At 37.5% G+C, this 18,294-nt stretch overlaps 1 protein-coding gene across 1 annotated transcript in view; it reads left to right on the top strand.

Annotated features, from left to right (window-relative positions):
• Positions 1-18,294, top strand: part of ITGA9 (integrin subunit alpha 9) — a 245,912-nt gene that overhangs the window by 174,164 nt on the left and 53,454 nt on the right. The window contains exons 19-20 of the mRNA XM_063304073.1: positions 15,188-15,280; positions 17,572-17,651. Of these exons, the coding sequence (XP_063160143.1) occupies positions 15,188-15,280; positions 17,572-17,651 (173 nt within the window). The remainder of the gene's footprint in view (positions 1-15,187; positions 15,281-17,571; positions 17,652-18,294) is intronic.

Raw genomic sequence — 18,294 nt, 5'->3', positions numbered from 1 at the left:
AGGGGGGAAAACGCATGCATAGTACTGAGGAATTAAGCAGCCATTCAAAGAGACACAGAACAGACCTTCCTTGACTTTTGGGGTTTATCTGTCTGGGTTTCCCACGCTTCTTCAGTTTGTTAGGATTTTCTGTCTTATGTAGCAGTAATAAAACACTAGAGACCTATTCCTCGTCTCAGCGTGGTTCCTGGCTGTTAGGACAGGAGCATTCCCAAACTTATTCTTCCATCATAGCACAGCAATAATACATATCCAACATCTCATTCTGCTGCATGTGTAGGCCAGTATTGATCAATAAATACTCGGCCAAAACTGATCTAGCAATATGAGAACCACATATACAGTATACCACGTAACTTTTAGCTAGGATTTTGTAATCCTAGTTGTTGGTACTTTCAGGAATGCATTTTCATTTTGGATATTCTGCTCTGTAATTATGGGCATGTCTTTTTAAAAAAAAATCCAACTGGTTTGATTATGGGCTTCCATTCCATTCTTACCCCTTAGAAGATGGCATTCTATTAACAAATTTGGAGGTTTTATTAAGAAGATTTGTGGTCTCTGTATGGAAGAGGATGTGCAGGCTATGCTCCATGTGGTTGGTTTCATTTTGTTTAAGCATCATTTTATGTAGGAGTAAAGGGATATTTGGAAACAAGAAAGCAGCTTTCTAATTTAACACATCCACACACAAAGTATTTCTGGAGATACCTGTGTGCCTGAGGATACCTCACTTGTAAAGGTATCGTGAAGAACATAAAAGGATGCAACATCAGCCAGCCCACAACTTCCAGGTTCATTTTAATTTGCCAGGGGTGTTCCTTTAAAAAAAAAAAATCAATGGCACAACACACACATACACATACTCAAAGAATATCTAATTCATCTAATATTTAGTAGTTGAAAAGTTACTGTTTTCATCTTGTTTTTCTCTAGTGCCTGTTATAGATACAGTGTACACATCTGCATATAAAGGAATTCAGCTGCTTGCAATTTGTTTAACTTGAAATGTAAGATTTTATATATTCCCTAACTTGTTGCAGATATCCTGGTTGAAAGGAATTAGGCTTATATTAAAGTGGCAATTCATTTGTCTTGAACAGCAGTTTGCCAGCTTCCTTTTCCATGGAATTGTCAGTTCTGCATTAGTCCCATAATATCTCCATCACCATCTCTCTCTCCCTTTCTCTCTCATCAAAAAAGTCTTTGAAGTCAAGTGAGAAACATGCTTATAGCCTGTTTTCAGACCTGAAGACCTAAATCAAAAACAAGATTCAGGTTAGCTTTTCATACTTTTTCATATGCCTTGCCTCTCCTTAAATGTAAATGCAACCGTACATGTACATTACTAAATTCTTTTGAAAAATACATTGTCTTCAGTGTTGGGATGAGGAAATCATCATAACATTTGGAAAACTTCCTCCATGAGATTTATAGGCAGAATTAGCTCATATAGGCACAAAGGTCAACGGCTTCTCCAAAGCCAGTCCAAGAGATTTTTCTTCCTGAGGCATGAGACATCTCCCTCTTCCTCTGTGCACACACAGACACATATCTGAATCCACAGAAAGAACCCAATCAGTGGCCACCAACTTAGATATTTTAAAACAATACTGGACAGATTAATGGAGGTGGGCCATCAGTGTCTAATCGTTCTGAATCTCGGTCAACAAATCCTAAATACCAGCTGCTAAGGAGTAACTTGCTTGTCTCCATGTTTATGAACCTCCTAAATACTTCTAATGAGCCACTATGGCACAGAATCCTGGCCTAGATGAACTCTTAGCCTGATCCAGCATGGCTTATGGTCTTAGGACAAAGTGTCCCTAAACCAATAGCAGCATTTTACTACCAGACTGAAGATTAACAATGCAGATGTGATGGTATTTAAAGAAATTCCAATTAGAATACTGCACAAACAGAACGAGTATTTATTTTTGACTGACAAACTTAAACAGAAAAAGATGCCATTTCGATGGGATAAAGTGGAAGGAGTGAGCTTCTCTTTTAAACAAAGAGGTTCAGATTGAACTCAGTCCAAAAAGCAAGAGAATTTTTAGACGAAAATAAAGGGGAACTGGAAGAAATGCAAATAGAAATGACATTTTCTTTAGCATTGGGATGAGGAAGTCGTCATAACTTTTGGACTGAGCACTCTGGGCTCTGAACAGCTACGACAAGAAACGGGGAGAGACCACCAGGTTAGGTGCTACAGGTATTGACTTTTTTAAATTGTTGGCATAAATATGGGTTATAAATGCCTAACGTGGAATATAAATGGAGAAAATGCTCCTTGGAAATGAAGAAAGTTACCTCACTATAACAAGATGTACTCTGTTGGCAAGAAACACATATTAGAAAAAATAATATAAAATATTTGATATGCGAAAATTTGGGTGATGAATTTATTGCAGCAGGAGTTAAAAAGAGAAATGGAGTTGTTTTGTATATAAACCCCCAATTACAACCAGAACTGATATTGACTGATGGTTATGGTAGATTGGTGAGGGTGGAAACTACTTTCCATTGGGCTTAGACTTTGGTAATGGGAATTTATGCTCCAAATGAAGACAAAGTTTTTACAAAGGATTTATGGATACATTAATGGACATATCATATGAAAATTGTTGTTTAATGGGGGACGGGAATGGAGTAATTTGTCTGCAAAAGAACAGAAACACTGAAAAAGATATTAAAACAACACAAGGGAAATTACCAAAAGTTCTTTATTGACGATGGTCAATTTAGAGCTGGTAGATGCATGGAGGCACAAAAATGGTGATGCAAATGAGCATACTTATTTTTCTGAAAGACACAGCTCTTTTTCAAGAACTGCTATGTTTTCGATATCTAAGAATTTGGCTACTAATGTTCACAAAATGGAGATATACCAAAGACTTTTTCAGGCCATAATCCACTGACTTTAGTACTTAAAAGTAAAACCAATTCCTTCAGATGCAGGTTAAATGAAACATTGTTGCAGAAAGAAACAGTAATGGAAGATGGTAAAAAGATGTTAAAAGAATTCTTTGCCAATAATCTTAATAAAAGTACAGATATAAGGATGGTTTGGGATGCAAGTAAAGCTTTTATGAAGGGACATTTCATACAGCATAATAGCAAACTCAGAAAAAAAAAAGACAAGAGAAAACAAAGGTGATTTTAAAGGATCGGCTGTAAGTTGGGTTTTTTTCTGCACTGTTGTAAGTCTGAACCATCACTAAACGGTTGTTAAGTGAGGATTACCTGTATAACTTTGCTTTACAAAGGAAAATTCAAGAGCAAAACCAAGAAAAACTTAACAAAAGCACGTATTCTAATAAAAATACCTAGAATTGAACAGTATATGTAAATTTATTTTAAAAAGACAATTCAATTTCCGTATTTTTCACATGAATGTGAAAGGGTGTGCATTGGTACTATTTGTACAGTAAAAGTTAAATGACCAAAATGAAGGACAAAAGTGAGTTTTTGAAAAATAAATCTAAAGGACAACTTTCTGAAATAAAGGACTGTCCTTTATAATACAGTAGAGGACGTACAGTATAGTCATTGTAACTAAAAACAGTGTCTGTAGAATGGCATCTTTCTGGTCTTCCACAGTATGTGAAATATATTAGTTCTGGCTCTAAGAAATGAAGTTTTCTTTTGCTTGGCAGTGAGACACAGTATAGTTACTTTTAAACTTTGCTGTACATCACACTAATGAATGAACAGGGCTATATGAGTACTTGGCTGTTTGTGGAGCAACGGTTTGAATTTGTTAATCAAAACCACAATATGAATTCATTCTAGTGTAATGCTTTCTCTCCTTCACAACCTCCTGACCTCATCTCATTTGATGAAACTGATTGAAGTGCCTTATTTGCCATACATAATCATACGTTAGCACAGTAGACATAACAGTGTATAGTTCAGATATGCATCACAGAGGCATTATGCCAGTAGCCCTTAGATTTGTACTTCCTTTGTCATCACATCCTCATGCTCATTCTGCAGACTCTGTGCACAACTGATGAATGATTAGGAGAAAGTTTCCAAGCTATTATATTAGTCTGAATTTGCAAAGTGGTGGAACATTCTTGCTGCTATTATCAATGATGACTGAAAGCCTAAGTATTAGCTTTTTATGTTAAGAGAAGGAAAAACAGGTCTTTGTGGAGGGGATTGGGCAGATTTTGATAGCAAAATACTTTGAATCACTGCATGAAATCTATCAGTTCAAAGAGATTGCACAAATATTTAGTGCCGTTTCGGAGGGGCATCACAAAGTTCCTTTTATGGTGTTTGTGTTATTTTTGTTTTTTGTTTCCAAAGAAAGGACCATTCTAATAGCATTTGCAAGATAAGGAGCCTAGGCAAAAATTCAATTTTTACCTCTGTATGTATTTGTTATCAATCTAGGCCTTACGACATTATGAAAAAATAACGGTAGATCAGTTGCATTGTTAGTTACCTAAATACAATTTTATGTAGTTATCTCTCAAATACACACTATGACCCTTAAAACATTCTCCATGACTTGTTTACTTCTTGCTTAGGAATCAGTGGCACCTAAGCGTTTATATGGGGAAAAGTGAAGAATACCATCAGGAACACTACTGAGATGATTACTTATTATTTCATGCTAATAGCATAAACTTGCCTTTGTATAAGAAAATACCCCTCAAGTAAGGCACAGTACTGTATATGTTACATTGTTCCAATAAATCTTGTGCTGATTTCACATCATTTTGGACATTTTCCTTGTTATCGTCATTGGATGCTAAACTTTTCAGCATCCTCCCTCAGCTATGGCCATCCAATCACTTTTTATTATGACCAATAGAAATAAATGAGAGAACTTAACCCTATGGGTACACAACGTGTCTAGACTGGACTTGGTTTATTGATGACTCCCTAGATCAGCCTTTCTCAACCATTTGACCCTGAAGGGATCCCTGAAATATTTTTCAGGCTTCAGGGAACCCCAGCACATTCAGGCTTAAATATAGGCTAGAAGTTACAAAAATATTATATTTGTTTCATGTGTAGACCTGTATATATGCATTAACAGTGTTCTTAAACTAAAAATAAAGAATAAAACTTTATTCTTTGTGAAGTTGCCGGAATTCGAAATAATTTTTTAAATAAATCATGATCTCCCAGGGAACTCTTAGTGACCTCTCGTAGAACCCTAGAGTTCCACGGAACCCTGGTTGAGAAACCCTGTCCTAGATGATACCAATGGTAGCTCCTTGGTTATGTAAAGCAGGATACCAAGGGGCTTAGTATATCTTATTTTTCTGGTGTCTGGCTAGAACTTCAAAACTGGGAAGATAGAAAGGATTGTGAAGAATTTTCCATGCAACAGCACATGAATCCTGGACTGCATTTCGCTTAAGGCATAATAACTGGACAGGCCCTCATTAGAATGTGACAGAATCCAGGAACTGCTCTTGGTCAGTCAAGGTTTTTTTGATACATCCAAGAGAAAAATATCAGAACCCTTCTCATCTTCTTTCCTTAGCAGGACAGAACTATAATAATTTAAACAACAGTTTTCTGCCTTTCGTGACATCCAAAACCAGCTGCCTGTGGCAGCTTCCTCATTTTGTCTGACAGAATCTCTTCTGCCAAAGACCTCTGCCTTTCCTACTGTAGTTCAAAAAACATCTACAGTAGTTCTGTTCAAGCCTGTATGCCATATTAAGTTGAAACATATCTGGAAGTGAAATAGTTAAAGCAGCATCTTCCTTTCTGTAGGTTCTCTGTTCAAGATTGAGGAAGAAATATGCATGCCTGAGTATTACTATGGCATAGGTCTTTGTTCTCTGCCTGAATTAAAACAGCAAAGCAATGGATATAAAACACAATTTTGCTCTTTATTAGCATTTTCCTTGTCAGACTAAGCTACTAAAAGCATATTACTGTTTCAGTGCCTGTATGAACAGCAACTATCTGTGCTTTGTCATGGTGACCCAGTCAGCTATGAACTCATTTGAAAGCACATAGCATGTGACGCTGTTCTTTATAAACTGTGGGTATTTTTTTTTAAATGACCTAGTCTCCTTTAAAACGAAAAGAGGCCAGGAAGGATTTCAACAGACAGAGGAAAATAAAACACAGTCCAAACGAGTTTTCTGCCAGGACTTCTTTCAGAAAGCCTCTGTCAAAATTCTCTGGCTTGCTAGTAGAAGGAATGGGTTTTTCCTTTTTTGGTAGAAAATGAATGAACTGACATTTAGGCTGATGATAATCTTGCATCAGCACTGAACTTACAAATAGAAATCTATTGACTCTGCCTCTGAGCTAAAATTAGTCTTAAAGGTTAGCATGTGAGAATCCATAAAACATTTGGAGTTTTGGCTTGAATAAACATCACACATTTAGTTGCTAATCCCTAGTAGTAATTCAGAGCCTTGCCTCTGCAGGATTGCTCTGTGTTTGTTTTAAAACCATATTTCCAGAACTTCCTGCTTCCAGCAGAGCCAGGTATTCCTCACATCCAGACCATTTAACAGCAATATAGTTCATGTAACTTCCTTTCTAGTGCAGGACTAAATGAAGGTTGCATGCATGGAAATGAACACAAATGAAAGGAAAACATCTGAACTCACGTTGGCATTTTCCTTCTGCTCTTTCATCGTGCAAGTAATTCTGTATGTTTTAATTTGGGGACTTGAAAGCTTGTAGGATTTGATAGTTCCTCAGGCAATATACACCACTAAATTGAGAGGCACACTTCAGAGCAGTGTTTATCACAACCCTATGGATTTTACCTCTTTTAACATAGACATCAATTGAGGAATTTGTGCTTTTAGTTTCATTACTTAAACATTAAGCTGCATATTCCCAATTGCATCTATCAGCTATATCAGATCTTTGCTTTGATTAAAAGACCTTGGGATTTACAAGCATGGTATGTTTCCTTTACACTTGCTGCCGTTTTTTGTAGTTGTAATTGGAACTTGTGTGTGTTTCTCATTCATAGAGAATATCAGCTATCATAGGTGAGGATTGCCGTGACTGAAATTTAAAATGAGAATATAAATAAGCTAAAGTTGTTCACTGAGAAAAGATTAAAATATCACTGTCCCTAAACTCAGATAATTTTTTGGTTCTCTCTCATTCTTCCTGCCTCTTTCTTACCACACAAAACCAAAAAATGGCAACTGGAATTTCTGGATCTGTCAGTAAAAGATGGAATTACAGTATTTGACTTGCATTTATTTTGTGATACATTATCTTGGTAATAAATTAAATCTTCTTACATTCTTTTAAAGTTTATTTAGATATATTTCCTAAGGAACCCTCAATCTTTTTTTCTTTCAAACGACAGCATACCAGTTGTGAATTTTGTATGGAAGTGGGTTTTGAAATAACCATGTTGACAGATTAATAGCTTTGTAAAAATGTTCACAAGGAATAAGTAAATGATCAAAAAAGAAATTTCTTGGGGTACATGAAAGGGGTATAGCAATTCTGCAAATCAATCTTTTTTTTTTTTTGCATTTTTTGCTTCATACTTCCATATTTCTCTACATATCTCAACATTTTATATCTCAAAACTGTCATGGATAATAGTAACACAGTTGTCTGAGAGAGAGCCAGTTTGGTGTAGTGGTTAAAGCACCAGGCTAGAAACTGAGAGACCGTGAGTTCTAGTCCTCCCTTGGGCACGAAGCCAGCTGGGTGACCTTAGGCCATTCACTTTCTCTCAGCCCTAGGAAGCAGTGGCAAAACCACTTCTAAAAATCTTGCCAAGAAAACTGCAGGGACTTGTCCAGGCAGTTGCCAGGAGTCAACATTGACTTGAAGGCACATGTACACAGTTGTCTGAGGCCTTAGCCAAGGTGCCATTCCATTACTGAGTAAGCTGAAGGAACATAGGAAACTACCTGATGTCTGACAGCACCAGATCTAAGGAAGTTCTTGGTCTATCAGAAGCTTCTGGGGACCTCTTCCCCTTCCTCTTCCTGCTATCATTTTATTGGCTCTCCTTTCCTTTTTTTTTTTACCTACAGCAGCAGCAAAATCTCATCCTTCTTGCTTTCCAGCCTAGCAGCTAGGACACACTGTAAAAGAAAACACGTTACCCGCTGGCTAATCAAGGCTCTGGCTATGTGCTAGTTTAAAGTATTTAAAGTATACCAGTCTGAGAGTAGTTGAATGAATATGATAGAGGCTTGCCTAATTGGGAACTGGAGTGTCATGTAAAGATAAAGAAAGATACTGCTGGTTCTGCTTTTCCCTCTTGGTTAGATAAAAACTACTCTTCAGCGGTACCTGAAAAAAAATAGCAATATCTATATTGCTATGAAAATACCAGAGTACTTTTGCCACCTCAGGTCTTCCCCCAAAGTTTTAGAGCAGGTTTAGCTTTAGTGCAGAAATGAATCTGTCTCGAAGAGTCTGAACTACAGCTGCCAGGATCTCTCACCATTGACCTTGTTTTCTGGAGTTACCCCTGGGAGCTCTAGTTTAGCAATCTTACAGTTGGTGTTCCTGTTGTAGATCACTGCCGTATAAAGCCTGAAGTTCATTGTTTTCCTTAGTCCTTTTCTAAAAAAGGTAAAGGTAAAGGTTTCCCTTGACATTAAGTCCAGTCGTGTCCGACTAGGGGGCGGTGCTCATCTCCGTTTCAAAGCCGAAGAGCCGGCGTTTGTCCGTAGACAGTTCCGTGGTCATGTGGCCGGCATGACTAAACGGAACGCCGTTACCTGCCCGCCGAAGCGGTACCTATTAATCTACTCACATTTGCATGTTTTCGAACTGCTAGGTTGGCAGGAGCTGGGACTAGCAACGGGAGCTCACCCCATCACGTGGATTCGAACCGCCAACCTTCCGATCGGCAAGCTCAGCAGCTCAGCGGTTTAACCTACAGTGCCACTGCGTCCCTAGTCCTTTTCTAAGCAATGGCTAAATTCTCACATTTGTTATAGTAACTCATAGGATAGATTGCAAGGAAGTAAGTGATACTGCCCAACTAAATAGCAGTACCAAGCTAGCTTTGGCTGATTCCATTTGCTAAACAGTATTGGATCTGGTTAACACTTGAATGAGAGACTGCCAGGTAACACTACCAGGTCTGCAGGCTAGTCTGAGAAGTAAAACAAACAAACAAACAAACACAGAAACTGGCAAACCAGTTCCATATTGTTGCCAAGAAAATTGGATGGGTTTGTCTGTGGTGCCCCCAAGCATTGAGCTCAACTTGAAAGAGATTGTGCCTTAGGCACCGGTCTCTTAAGCTGACTTTTAAACTTTTCCAGGAGATCTGCAAACACTTTGAAAATGAGATATTTTTATGAAGTGGAATTAAAGCTTTGGTGTAGATTAGTTTAAATATCTGAAAAAGTTTAAAGGTCAGTTTAAGAGGCAGGTACACTCTCTTTCAAGAATGGGCAAGTGAGATATTTAAGCTAATCTACACCAAAGCTTTAATTCTGCTTCCGGAAAATGCAGAACCACATATCTCATTTTTAAAGTGCTCGCAGATCTTCTTCCTGCTAGACCAGCTCAAACTTCTCACTTGCCTATTCTCACTTGCACATAAATCCACTGTGATTTGTGAATATATCTGTACTTCTGTGCATTTTGTTTTGTGTTTCAGACTGATGTAATACTTTTGGTTTGGACACATCAGTATCAGTACCCTTTGGACCCTTAAGTTATTTTTGTATTAACATTTCTTCCTACAGCTTAAAAGTTGTGGGGAGGTGAACTTTGTTGAAATCCCCCAGAGAAGTTTTTTTTTCTCTTTCCTTCCTTCACTTGCAGTCTTCCTGTGTATGTGTTGACTGTGATCTCATGATCCAAAAATAGCCTCAACTGCACCCAAAGGGTATGTGTATGGGGGGGGGGGGGCGGACAGACAGTTTTTCTGTAATTAATATTACTGAATGAGTCCTCCTAAAATAAGCAGGGAACCCATGATGTGAATCCTGAATTTGCTTGATGGGGGGCATGGGTGTGCCTCGAGCAATTACTAATGAGATCATGGAGAGGAACAGGACATCTGTCCTAATGCCAAAGAAAATATTCTTTCTTCATTTTTGCTTTCCCTCCCCTTCTTAGAACAAATGTCAAGAGCACCAATCTGCTTCCAAGTAGTGAATCAGTGATGAGGTCACATACATGTTTCTGTGAATGTGTAAAGAACAATGTGGCTGAATTTGCTCGTTTTTCTGTTACTGTTCGCTGTTTGTTTGATTGTAGTTAAAAGTTGGCTTTTTTTAAACCTGTGTGTAGTAATTTGAAAACCAGAAATAAATAAATGGGAGAGTTGTGGTAGCAGTATCAATATTCTTACTAGGAAATCTTGTGCATATCCATCTTTAAATGTTTTATTCTGTGTAATAAATCGATTTCTTCAAACTGTTTAATGATTAAGTTTTGCTTTTTTGTTTGTTTTGGGAATATCTGTAAGTTGGATTTGAAATGGAACAGGTTTTTAAAGGAAAAGTTATATAGTTTCACGTTTATTTCATCAGAGCATACAGATGAATAACAAACTTGGTTTTGCATTGCTGTGGTTTCTTGATCTTCCTCAGGTGTTGAGTTCATGTGAATTAAGAGGTCTTAACCATCAGGCTGACTCCCATGTGTGGTAAGCAATTATTCGGTCTGCTGTGAGATCAACAAAAGAGATTATGAGACCACAGTAGAATAGCAAATATCTGGATTGACGATGTATCTTAGAAAAGCACCACATATTACAATCCTCACCCTATTCTGGTTGTTTCCTGCAAATAATAAGGAAATAATAAGGATGTCATCCATACATGCATGCAGCTAGAAATACTGAGCAAGGGTACAGAAAACTTCTGAAAGATACGTAGGAACATAGAAGTCCGATTTACACTGATTTACCATTGGTCTCTCTGGCTCAATATTGTCTGTGCTTTTCAGACTTGTTTTAGGATAACAAAGCATCTGCTTTGTTATCCTAATGCTTAAATTGGCTGTGGAAGAAGCTAGTGTGTTTCACTGGTATTTCCCCAAGCAATTGCAAGAATAACCCATCATGTTTCACATGTGACCAACATGTACAATCTGAGAGGTACACCTGAGAAGTCTGAATTCTTTGAAATTGCAGTGGATCCAGAAGCATATCTTTTAGAACATGTTTGAGTGAAAACATTGTGAAAGGACATCTGTTGATACTGTATCTGTTAGCATAAAAGTTATTGCAGATGTATTGCTTTCTTTCTCCAAGTAGCTCAGGTAGCACAGGTTTTCCAACTCTATTGTGTCTTTACAACAGTCCTGTGAGGTAGCTAAAGTTCAGAATTTGTAACTAAGATTATATTCATAGATTACTGGAACCTAGGATTAGGGATCCAGTCCTAAACTAGCTGTGAATCTTTATGCTGGCACAGAGAGAATATTAATTTTGGCCACATCCAGATTTTTCTTTTTCCTCACTTGTTCAATTTGTCTTGTTTCCACATAAGTTTGCAATTTTTAGAAAATGTCCCTATAAAAATGATAGACATCTTTCTCATGTACATGCTTTAATGCACATTTGCTAATATACACTTTTTTCAAGCAATTTTCCTTACAAATGAACTGTTGTATACATATATCCCCAAAGCTTATGTACAGTATATGATTTTTTTTTTATTTGAATCTTGTCACAACATTTCAGATAGTGAAGATTTCAGTGTATGTTCAGGTTCAGAAAGTATTAATAAGGGTAAGTCGCTGGGAGTCAGGCAGTGTAACAATTTAATATAATATGTGAACTGAGGTCCGCCTATCCAGTATTACACCAAAGCCAAGACAAGGTGCCATGTGAAGATGTTATCCCCATTTAGGTTTGTATTAATTGATTGCTATTTCATTCCCCAAAGAATCTACATATTTTGTTCTTTGAATTTTTTAGTGCTGGAACTAAATAAAGAAAGCTAACACATACCAAATTTCACCGTCATCTGGGTCTTACTGATTCTGATTCTGTTTATTTGGAATCTTGGGCAGACGATTTCCCAGGACATTTTCAACTTAAAATGCTAGGAACTGAATCTTTTGTTAAGCTGTGGTTCCTCCCTCTTGATCTATTCATACATGTGATCTTTTTCATACAGGATCCATATTTTATTTGAGCAGGATTTGGTGACATACTGTAGATTCCAATAAAAGACATGTGGTGGGTTCTTTTTTTGGGGGGGGCGAATTATGCACAGGTGCATCTTGGTAACCTACAACCAATGGGGGTGTGGGTGGGGATTGTTCAGCTATAATTGTTTCGTAGTCTTATTCAAGTTTTGTAGTGATATTCCAGTTAAAATCTGGATATTTTCCTGAGGAACGCATAGTTCAGTTTAACAGAATAATAAATACTTTAAATAATAATAATTTAATAATAATAATTTAAAAATACTTAACAGTGCATATTTTTAGAGTATTTTAGAGTAAAACGAAGTGAAACTTTATACCACCGTATCCCTAGTGGGAAATCAGTCTGTTTGGTAGGTCTTGACAAAATTATATGGGGGAATTTTTCTAAACCACTTAAAATATGAGCTGAGATGTGAGCTTGTCTTTCAGGTTTTGAAAATGAGAAGTTCCAAGTAGAGTAAACATACTAATCACTTGTAACTATATACTTTTTACATGTTGCTCAGACAAAAGCTAATGATTCAACCTTAGATATTCAGGTCAAGGTTTGATGGAAACATAATTTTTAAAATACACTGAAATTAGTGATAGCTACTCTGAGTTTGCCACAAGCAGAAGATCCCTTTGGTCCAATGAAAGTTTGAGTTAGGAAAAATTGGATTTCTAGAACCATGGATAGTTCCAACATCATGGTTTGGGATTCATATTTACTCATTTTAGGCCAGGTTTCCTTTCTTAGGCTCCACCCCTTTCTTGAAGAGTAATCCTACAACTTAGAATCCTCACTCTGCCTGCTGCCTTTGCTGGGGACTGAGTCCAGGGGACACGTGAAATCATTGGTATAAAAGACATAGGTCTCTTCCTTAGAATACTACTTTGATGTGTTCTGTCTCAAAGGATTTCTAGCTGATAACATGAGACTTACAGTGACACCAGGCCTAAGCCTTAGTTGAGTTCTTCTGCAGCTTGTACTGCTGGTTTCTTGATCTAACTAAAGTTGAAACAGAAGTGGGCTTGGACAGAGTGATGGGATGAGATATACAAGAAGGAGTTGGAGGCAGTGTTTGAAATGAACTATTTTAAATGGAGAAAAATTAGGACATAGATACAGAGACAAGCAAAAGAGCTAGTTGGTGCCTTAAGCTGAGCAAGAATGGGGAGACAGGGGAAGGTGTCTGTCAGAGACAATGCAGCCAATTTAGGGAAAAGTTGGCAGGGCTGGCTAGCTTCTTCCCTTTCAGAAACCTGACCTGGAAACATTTATGGTCGGACCGCAGCAGGAGACACTAATGAGCTATGTAGAATATAGTGTCATGCTGAGACCTGGCAGAACATTAGTGTCTTTTCATCTTCTGCTCTGCAGAATTAAGTGGCTTGTGCAGGAGATGCAGAAGCCTTTATCTGAGCACGCAACTTGCCAAAGATTGCATAGCAATTTCTTTTTTCTTAATGATGTCACTCAATATATATATTTTTATTGCATCCATATATTTAGAGCATACCAGAAAACATGAAGATCTTTACAGATGTCTAGCATACAGTGACATAAAGCTACAGAGATATAAGAATTGTAGCCATTTCAGCATTAAATGAAATTTAATATTAACACAGTAAGGTACACGATCATAGTTCTAAATTCTGTGAATAAAATGGTGACGGTATTGCTGAGCTACGTGATGAAATTCAGTCTGTAAAATATGATAATATAAAATAATATTAAAAATGTATTAAGGAGTTGTGAATTTATACATGAACTAACATGAATTTTGCATATTGCTTAAGGGACTGTCATGCATCAATAGCAATTCCAATGTGCGTGATCAGCATGATCTGGTAGTCTTGACAGCAACTGTGGAGTTAAAAATCTTACATGTGTCTCTACGTTGTGAGCATTAAAGAAGGATGTGTTCAGCAATCTTGATTTGCCAAGTCCTACAAGGACTTATTCATGCCATAGATTGGATCTTCTTATAACTTCCCTCTGAAAATACACGTAACAATGTAATAGTGGTGTGAACGGGATGCAGATTTTTAAAAAAATTCTGTCACTTTAAATGTTTTTGGAGTAATAAGGAAAGAATGCTAATAAATTATAAGTATTAAAAAGAATGGAGGCAAGAAAAAGCCAAAATAGGCAGTGCATCTGGTAAGGTGCGTATAAATGCTAGTGTCAAATGACTGCCTTTGAATAGCATCGGGTGTTGGTGAGCAATGCGTGAAATTTCTTCCATCTGAATTGATGAGTAGAGGCAATCACATTTTGACACCCAGAAGTTGTTGCAGACTTCAGCTTTAGCTAACTTCATACGCTCCGCATTTGGCCATTAAAGACAACTGCGTTGCCCTTTATTGGGGGAGCTACAGTAAGCTTCAGTTTGTTTCTAAGTTTGCTTGGTATATCCCATACCCCCTGCAGGATGTTTTAATGCTCCTCCTAATTGGAACTTATTTCCTTTGGGTGAAAGAAAGAGAGCAACAACATCAGCTTCATTTGTCAGTACGCAGAGAATGTGTAAGCAGAAGCAGATACCAATCAATTATCTCATGACGGAGCCTTATAGAGAGGTACAGCATTTCAGAATCCCATCATGGTAAAGGTACAGCTCTCTGAATTGTGTGGGTCTATCTACCCTTTGAATGCATCTATATGTGTTTATTTCCCTATAAACAAAAGTGGCAGAGCGATGCTGAATATTTCTTCTTATAACCATTTCACTCTCTGGATATGTTCCCTGGCCCTAGTAAGGTGCTTGATTTCTCTCTCTCTCTCTTTCTCTGATTTGTTGTTCATCATATCTCTTATTTTTGGTGTTTATTTATTTGTTGATTGGTTTGTTTGCACTTAGGCTGAGATTAAAAGGCAAATTAGTCATAACTAAAGTTCCACTAATTTCATTAGGAAGAAACAGGAACAAACCTATCTATCCAAAGTAAATCCCGCTGCGGTAGCTTTCTCTTAGATAAATGGGTAGAAATGCAGCCTCCGTGCTGCTAAATTAATCTGGATCCCACAGATGTTTTTTCTGCTATACACTCATTTGCTAAAGTGTTTTTAAAAAGCCTTTCCTTCTGTTTCTTTCAGGATGAGATGGGTACTGCTTGTGAGTTGCTAGAACCAGACTCAGACTTCCTTAAGTGCAGCGTGGGCTTTCCCTTCATGAGATCAAAATCCAAGGTATTGCATGATGACTTCCTACAACAGTGAGTTTCCCCGCATAGCAAAGAAATGGTGGACCGTAGACTACAGGTAGTCCACACTTACCAACTGCAATTGGGACAGGCAACTCCATTGCTAAGCAGTGTAGTCATTAAGTGAAAAGTCAAGTGACTCTGCCAGCTTGTGATGTCAGTTCTGGCTACAGTTAAGTGAATCACAGTGGGTTGTAAAGTGTGACATGTCTCTGTGACTTGCGACTTCTTGCTTGGCTTCCACATTGACTTTGCTTGTCGGAAGCTGGCTGTGAAGGTCTCAGATGGTAATCACATGACTGTGGGATGCTGTGACTGTTGTAAATGGGTACCAGTTGCCAAGCACCCAAATCGCAATCATGTGACTCTAGGGATGCTGCAACAGCTGCAACTTCAAGGACTTTTTTCTCTTTTTTCATCCCCATTGTAACTTTGAACAGTCGCTGAATGACTGGTCAGTAAGCGAGGACTACCTGTACTTTGCAAATACAGAGTGGCTTGGCATTTTGACTGAAAAATGCTGGGCCACCTTTCTGTTTTTCTTAGAAGGGGCAGCTAATTTTTCCTCACTAGGTAAAGTTCAGGAAGAGGACTGTGGCAGCTGTTCATAACCCTAATAGAAGTTGACTGGGAATTCAACTGGGAGTCTGTTTTAGCTGCCAGAAAACAATTCTGTGAAGCTTCCTTGGCAGGGCTTTTGAAGAGGGCTGTCCACCATTGCTGTCCCTAGTTGCTCAGCTGTGTTTTGTATTTTCGCCTGCTATTCAAAGGATTTAAAGGTCAGATGTATACAGCACAGAGCCAGTAAAAATAAAATGTCTTTTTTTTTCTTTTCCACTTTTTACTTGTTGCATTTGTTAAATTAACTCTTGAGATTATGCTGTTACATTCTGATGGTGTTTCTGAATGTTTTGAAACTTAATTCTGTGCTGGGTCAATTTAAGAGACAAATAGCACCCACACTCCATTATTAAGATACAAAATACCCAAGGGCAGGAAAATTAATTAGATAAGTCCTCAAGCATCACTTTTCATTCCTGGAAGTAAAAAAAAAACAACTGTGCTAAATTTAAATATTAAATTTAAATAGTTCCAGGAATTCCTTTTTCTGTCCTGATTCTGTATGCATCCAATCAAGTCAAGTCAATTTTTGTCAGGCATAACTAGATTCTCATTTTTTTCTGGTCCCTTCCTATTCATGTCTCTTCAATTTAGGAGGGAAAATGAAACTAAAGGAAGGGTACTCCAGCAGTTTTGTATTGCAGTAAAAATATGTAAGTCGTATGTAATGGTCATGGCCAGTTGCTTTCCCTTCGGCACAGTTCCTCCTACTAGAACAAGATATGGGTTCCAGAAAAGTTATAAAACAAACAATGATGCCTCCCTTCCACCAGTATCGGATCAAAGCTAACAGGTTATAACGGGCCAGGTTATAAGTACTCTGTCCCCTATATATTTGTGCATACACCTGTACAAAAGTCTATTTCAAGTGCAACAGAAATGCAAAACATATTTTATTACTAATTTAGTTGAAAATACCTTCCATGCTTTTCAGTAAGTAAAAGATAAATGGGTGTTCAAGATGAACCAGAAAGTCCTTTCTATGGGCAATTTATCATTCTTCCTTTTTATCCGTGCGGTGTTGCCTCACTGTGGGATGGGGGGGGGGGGTGAGTGAAAAATATTTTCAGTATATTACCAAAACATCAATGAGTATGCTCAGATTTCATTATATGATTGTAAAATCCAGATTACAGAAATTTGTTCCACCAAAGCATTGCAAAGATGAACCTAATAGTTGAAGTACAATGGCCTTGACAGGCATACAAAAATAGTCCTGATTTGGCATGTCAGTTAAGTGGCAATGACACCGATCACCATTTTCAGTGAGAGGAACAAGCAGAGAAGACAAAACCTACCTTTTGAATGATTAGTACCTATTAATTACTACCTATTTAATACTGTGTGTGCAGTGATTGAATTCAAATGGAGAATCCCTTGCAGACCACTGTTTATATACATGATTTACCATCTAGTTATGAGTTATGATGCCTAGTCAGAGTGGGACAATGGGATGTGTACACAGAACAATGCCATCATATGATTACCCATCTCTGAAAATGCATAGAGATTGCAAATCTGCAATATGATAAATGATGCTAAATGTATGTTTTTGGAAAAAAATAGAATTGTGTGATGAAAGTATGTTATTCAAATAGCAATCATACTTACTTCAATATCCACAATGTGCTAAATGTTGCTTTTTGTTTCCCTTAGTATGAATTCAGTGTTATCTTTGACACTAGCCATTTGTCTGGGGAAGAGGAAATTCTTTCATTCCTTGTATCTGCTCAGAGGTAATACAGATTTCACGTTCAGTTTCCATTGTTGCAGCAGATTGGGACTATGTCTCTGACCTAATACATGATTTGCTTACATTCATGGCACTGGATAACAAGATGGGTGGAGTCAGAAGTGAAATCAATACCTGGCAAATTTGGGACAGAATCTATCACTGTCATCTGCTGTAAATTGACATTAAAAGTAAATGCCAGTTTAATACTCCAAGCAACACTTAATGATTATACCTACCATTTAGATTTCCCATACTATTCAACTATAGCAGTCCCCATCCTAAAACCCTTCTAGAAAAACTGAGCTCAGATTTCTCAGCTCATGTAGACAGGCAGAAAATGCTGGTTGGTAATTTTGGCAATCCCAATTTATCTAGAGGACAATGGATTATAAAGCAAAACTGTATCAAGGACGTTATGTGAAGTTAAAATAGCTTGACTAATATGATGCTAATGTCATCATCATGTAACATACCAATGGACAAGGGAACTTGTGGGATCATTTTGCCCAAGATCCACTGAAATAAGAAAGTTCCCTGAGTAATATACTATTGCTCTTTGTTGATCTTAACCAGCTAAATAGGGATTATAGTCAGAGCTACTTGCTTTGCTTCAGTATGCCTGCACCAGTGAAATTTAATGCAAA

This window comes from Candoia aspera, chromosome 4 (genome assembly GCF_035149785.1).
Source record: "Candoia aspera isolate rCanAsp1 chromosome 4, rCanAsp1.hap2, whole genome shotgun sequence".
NCBI classification, from domain to species: Eukaryota; Metazoa; Chordata; class Lepidosauria; order Squamata; family Boidae; genus Candoia; species Candoia aspera.
Note: the sequence above shows the minus strand (reverse complement) of the source record. Positions and strands in the feature narration are given on the sequence as shown.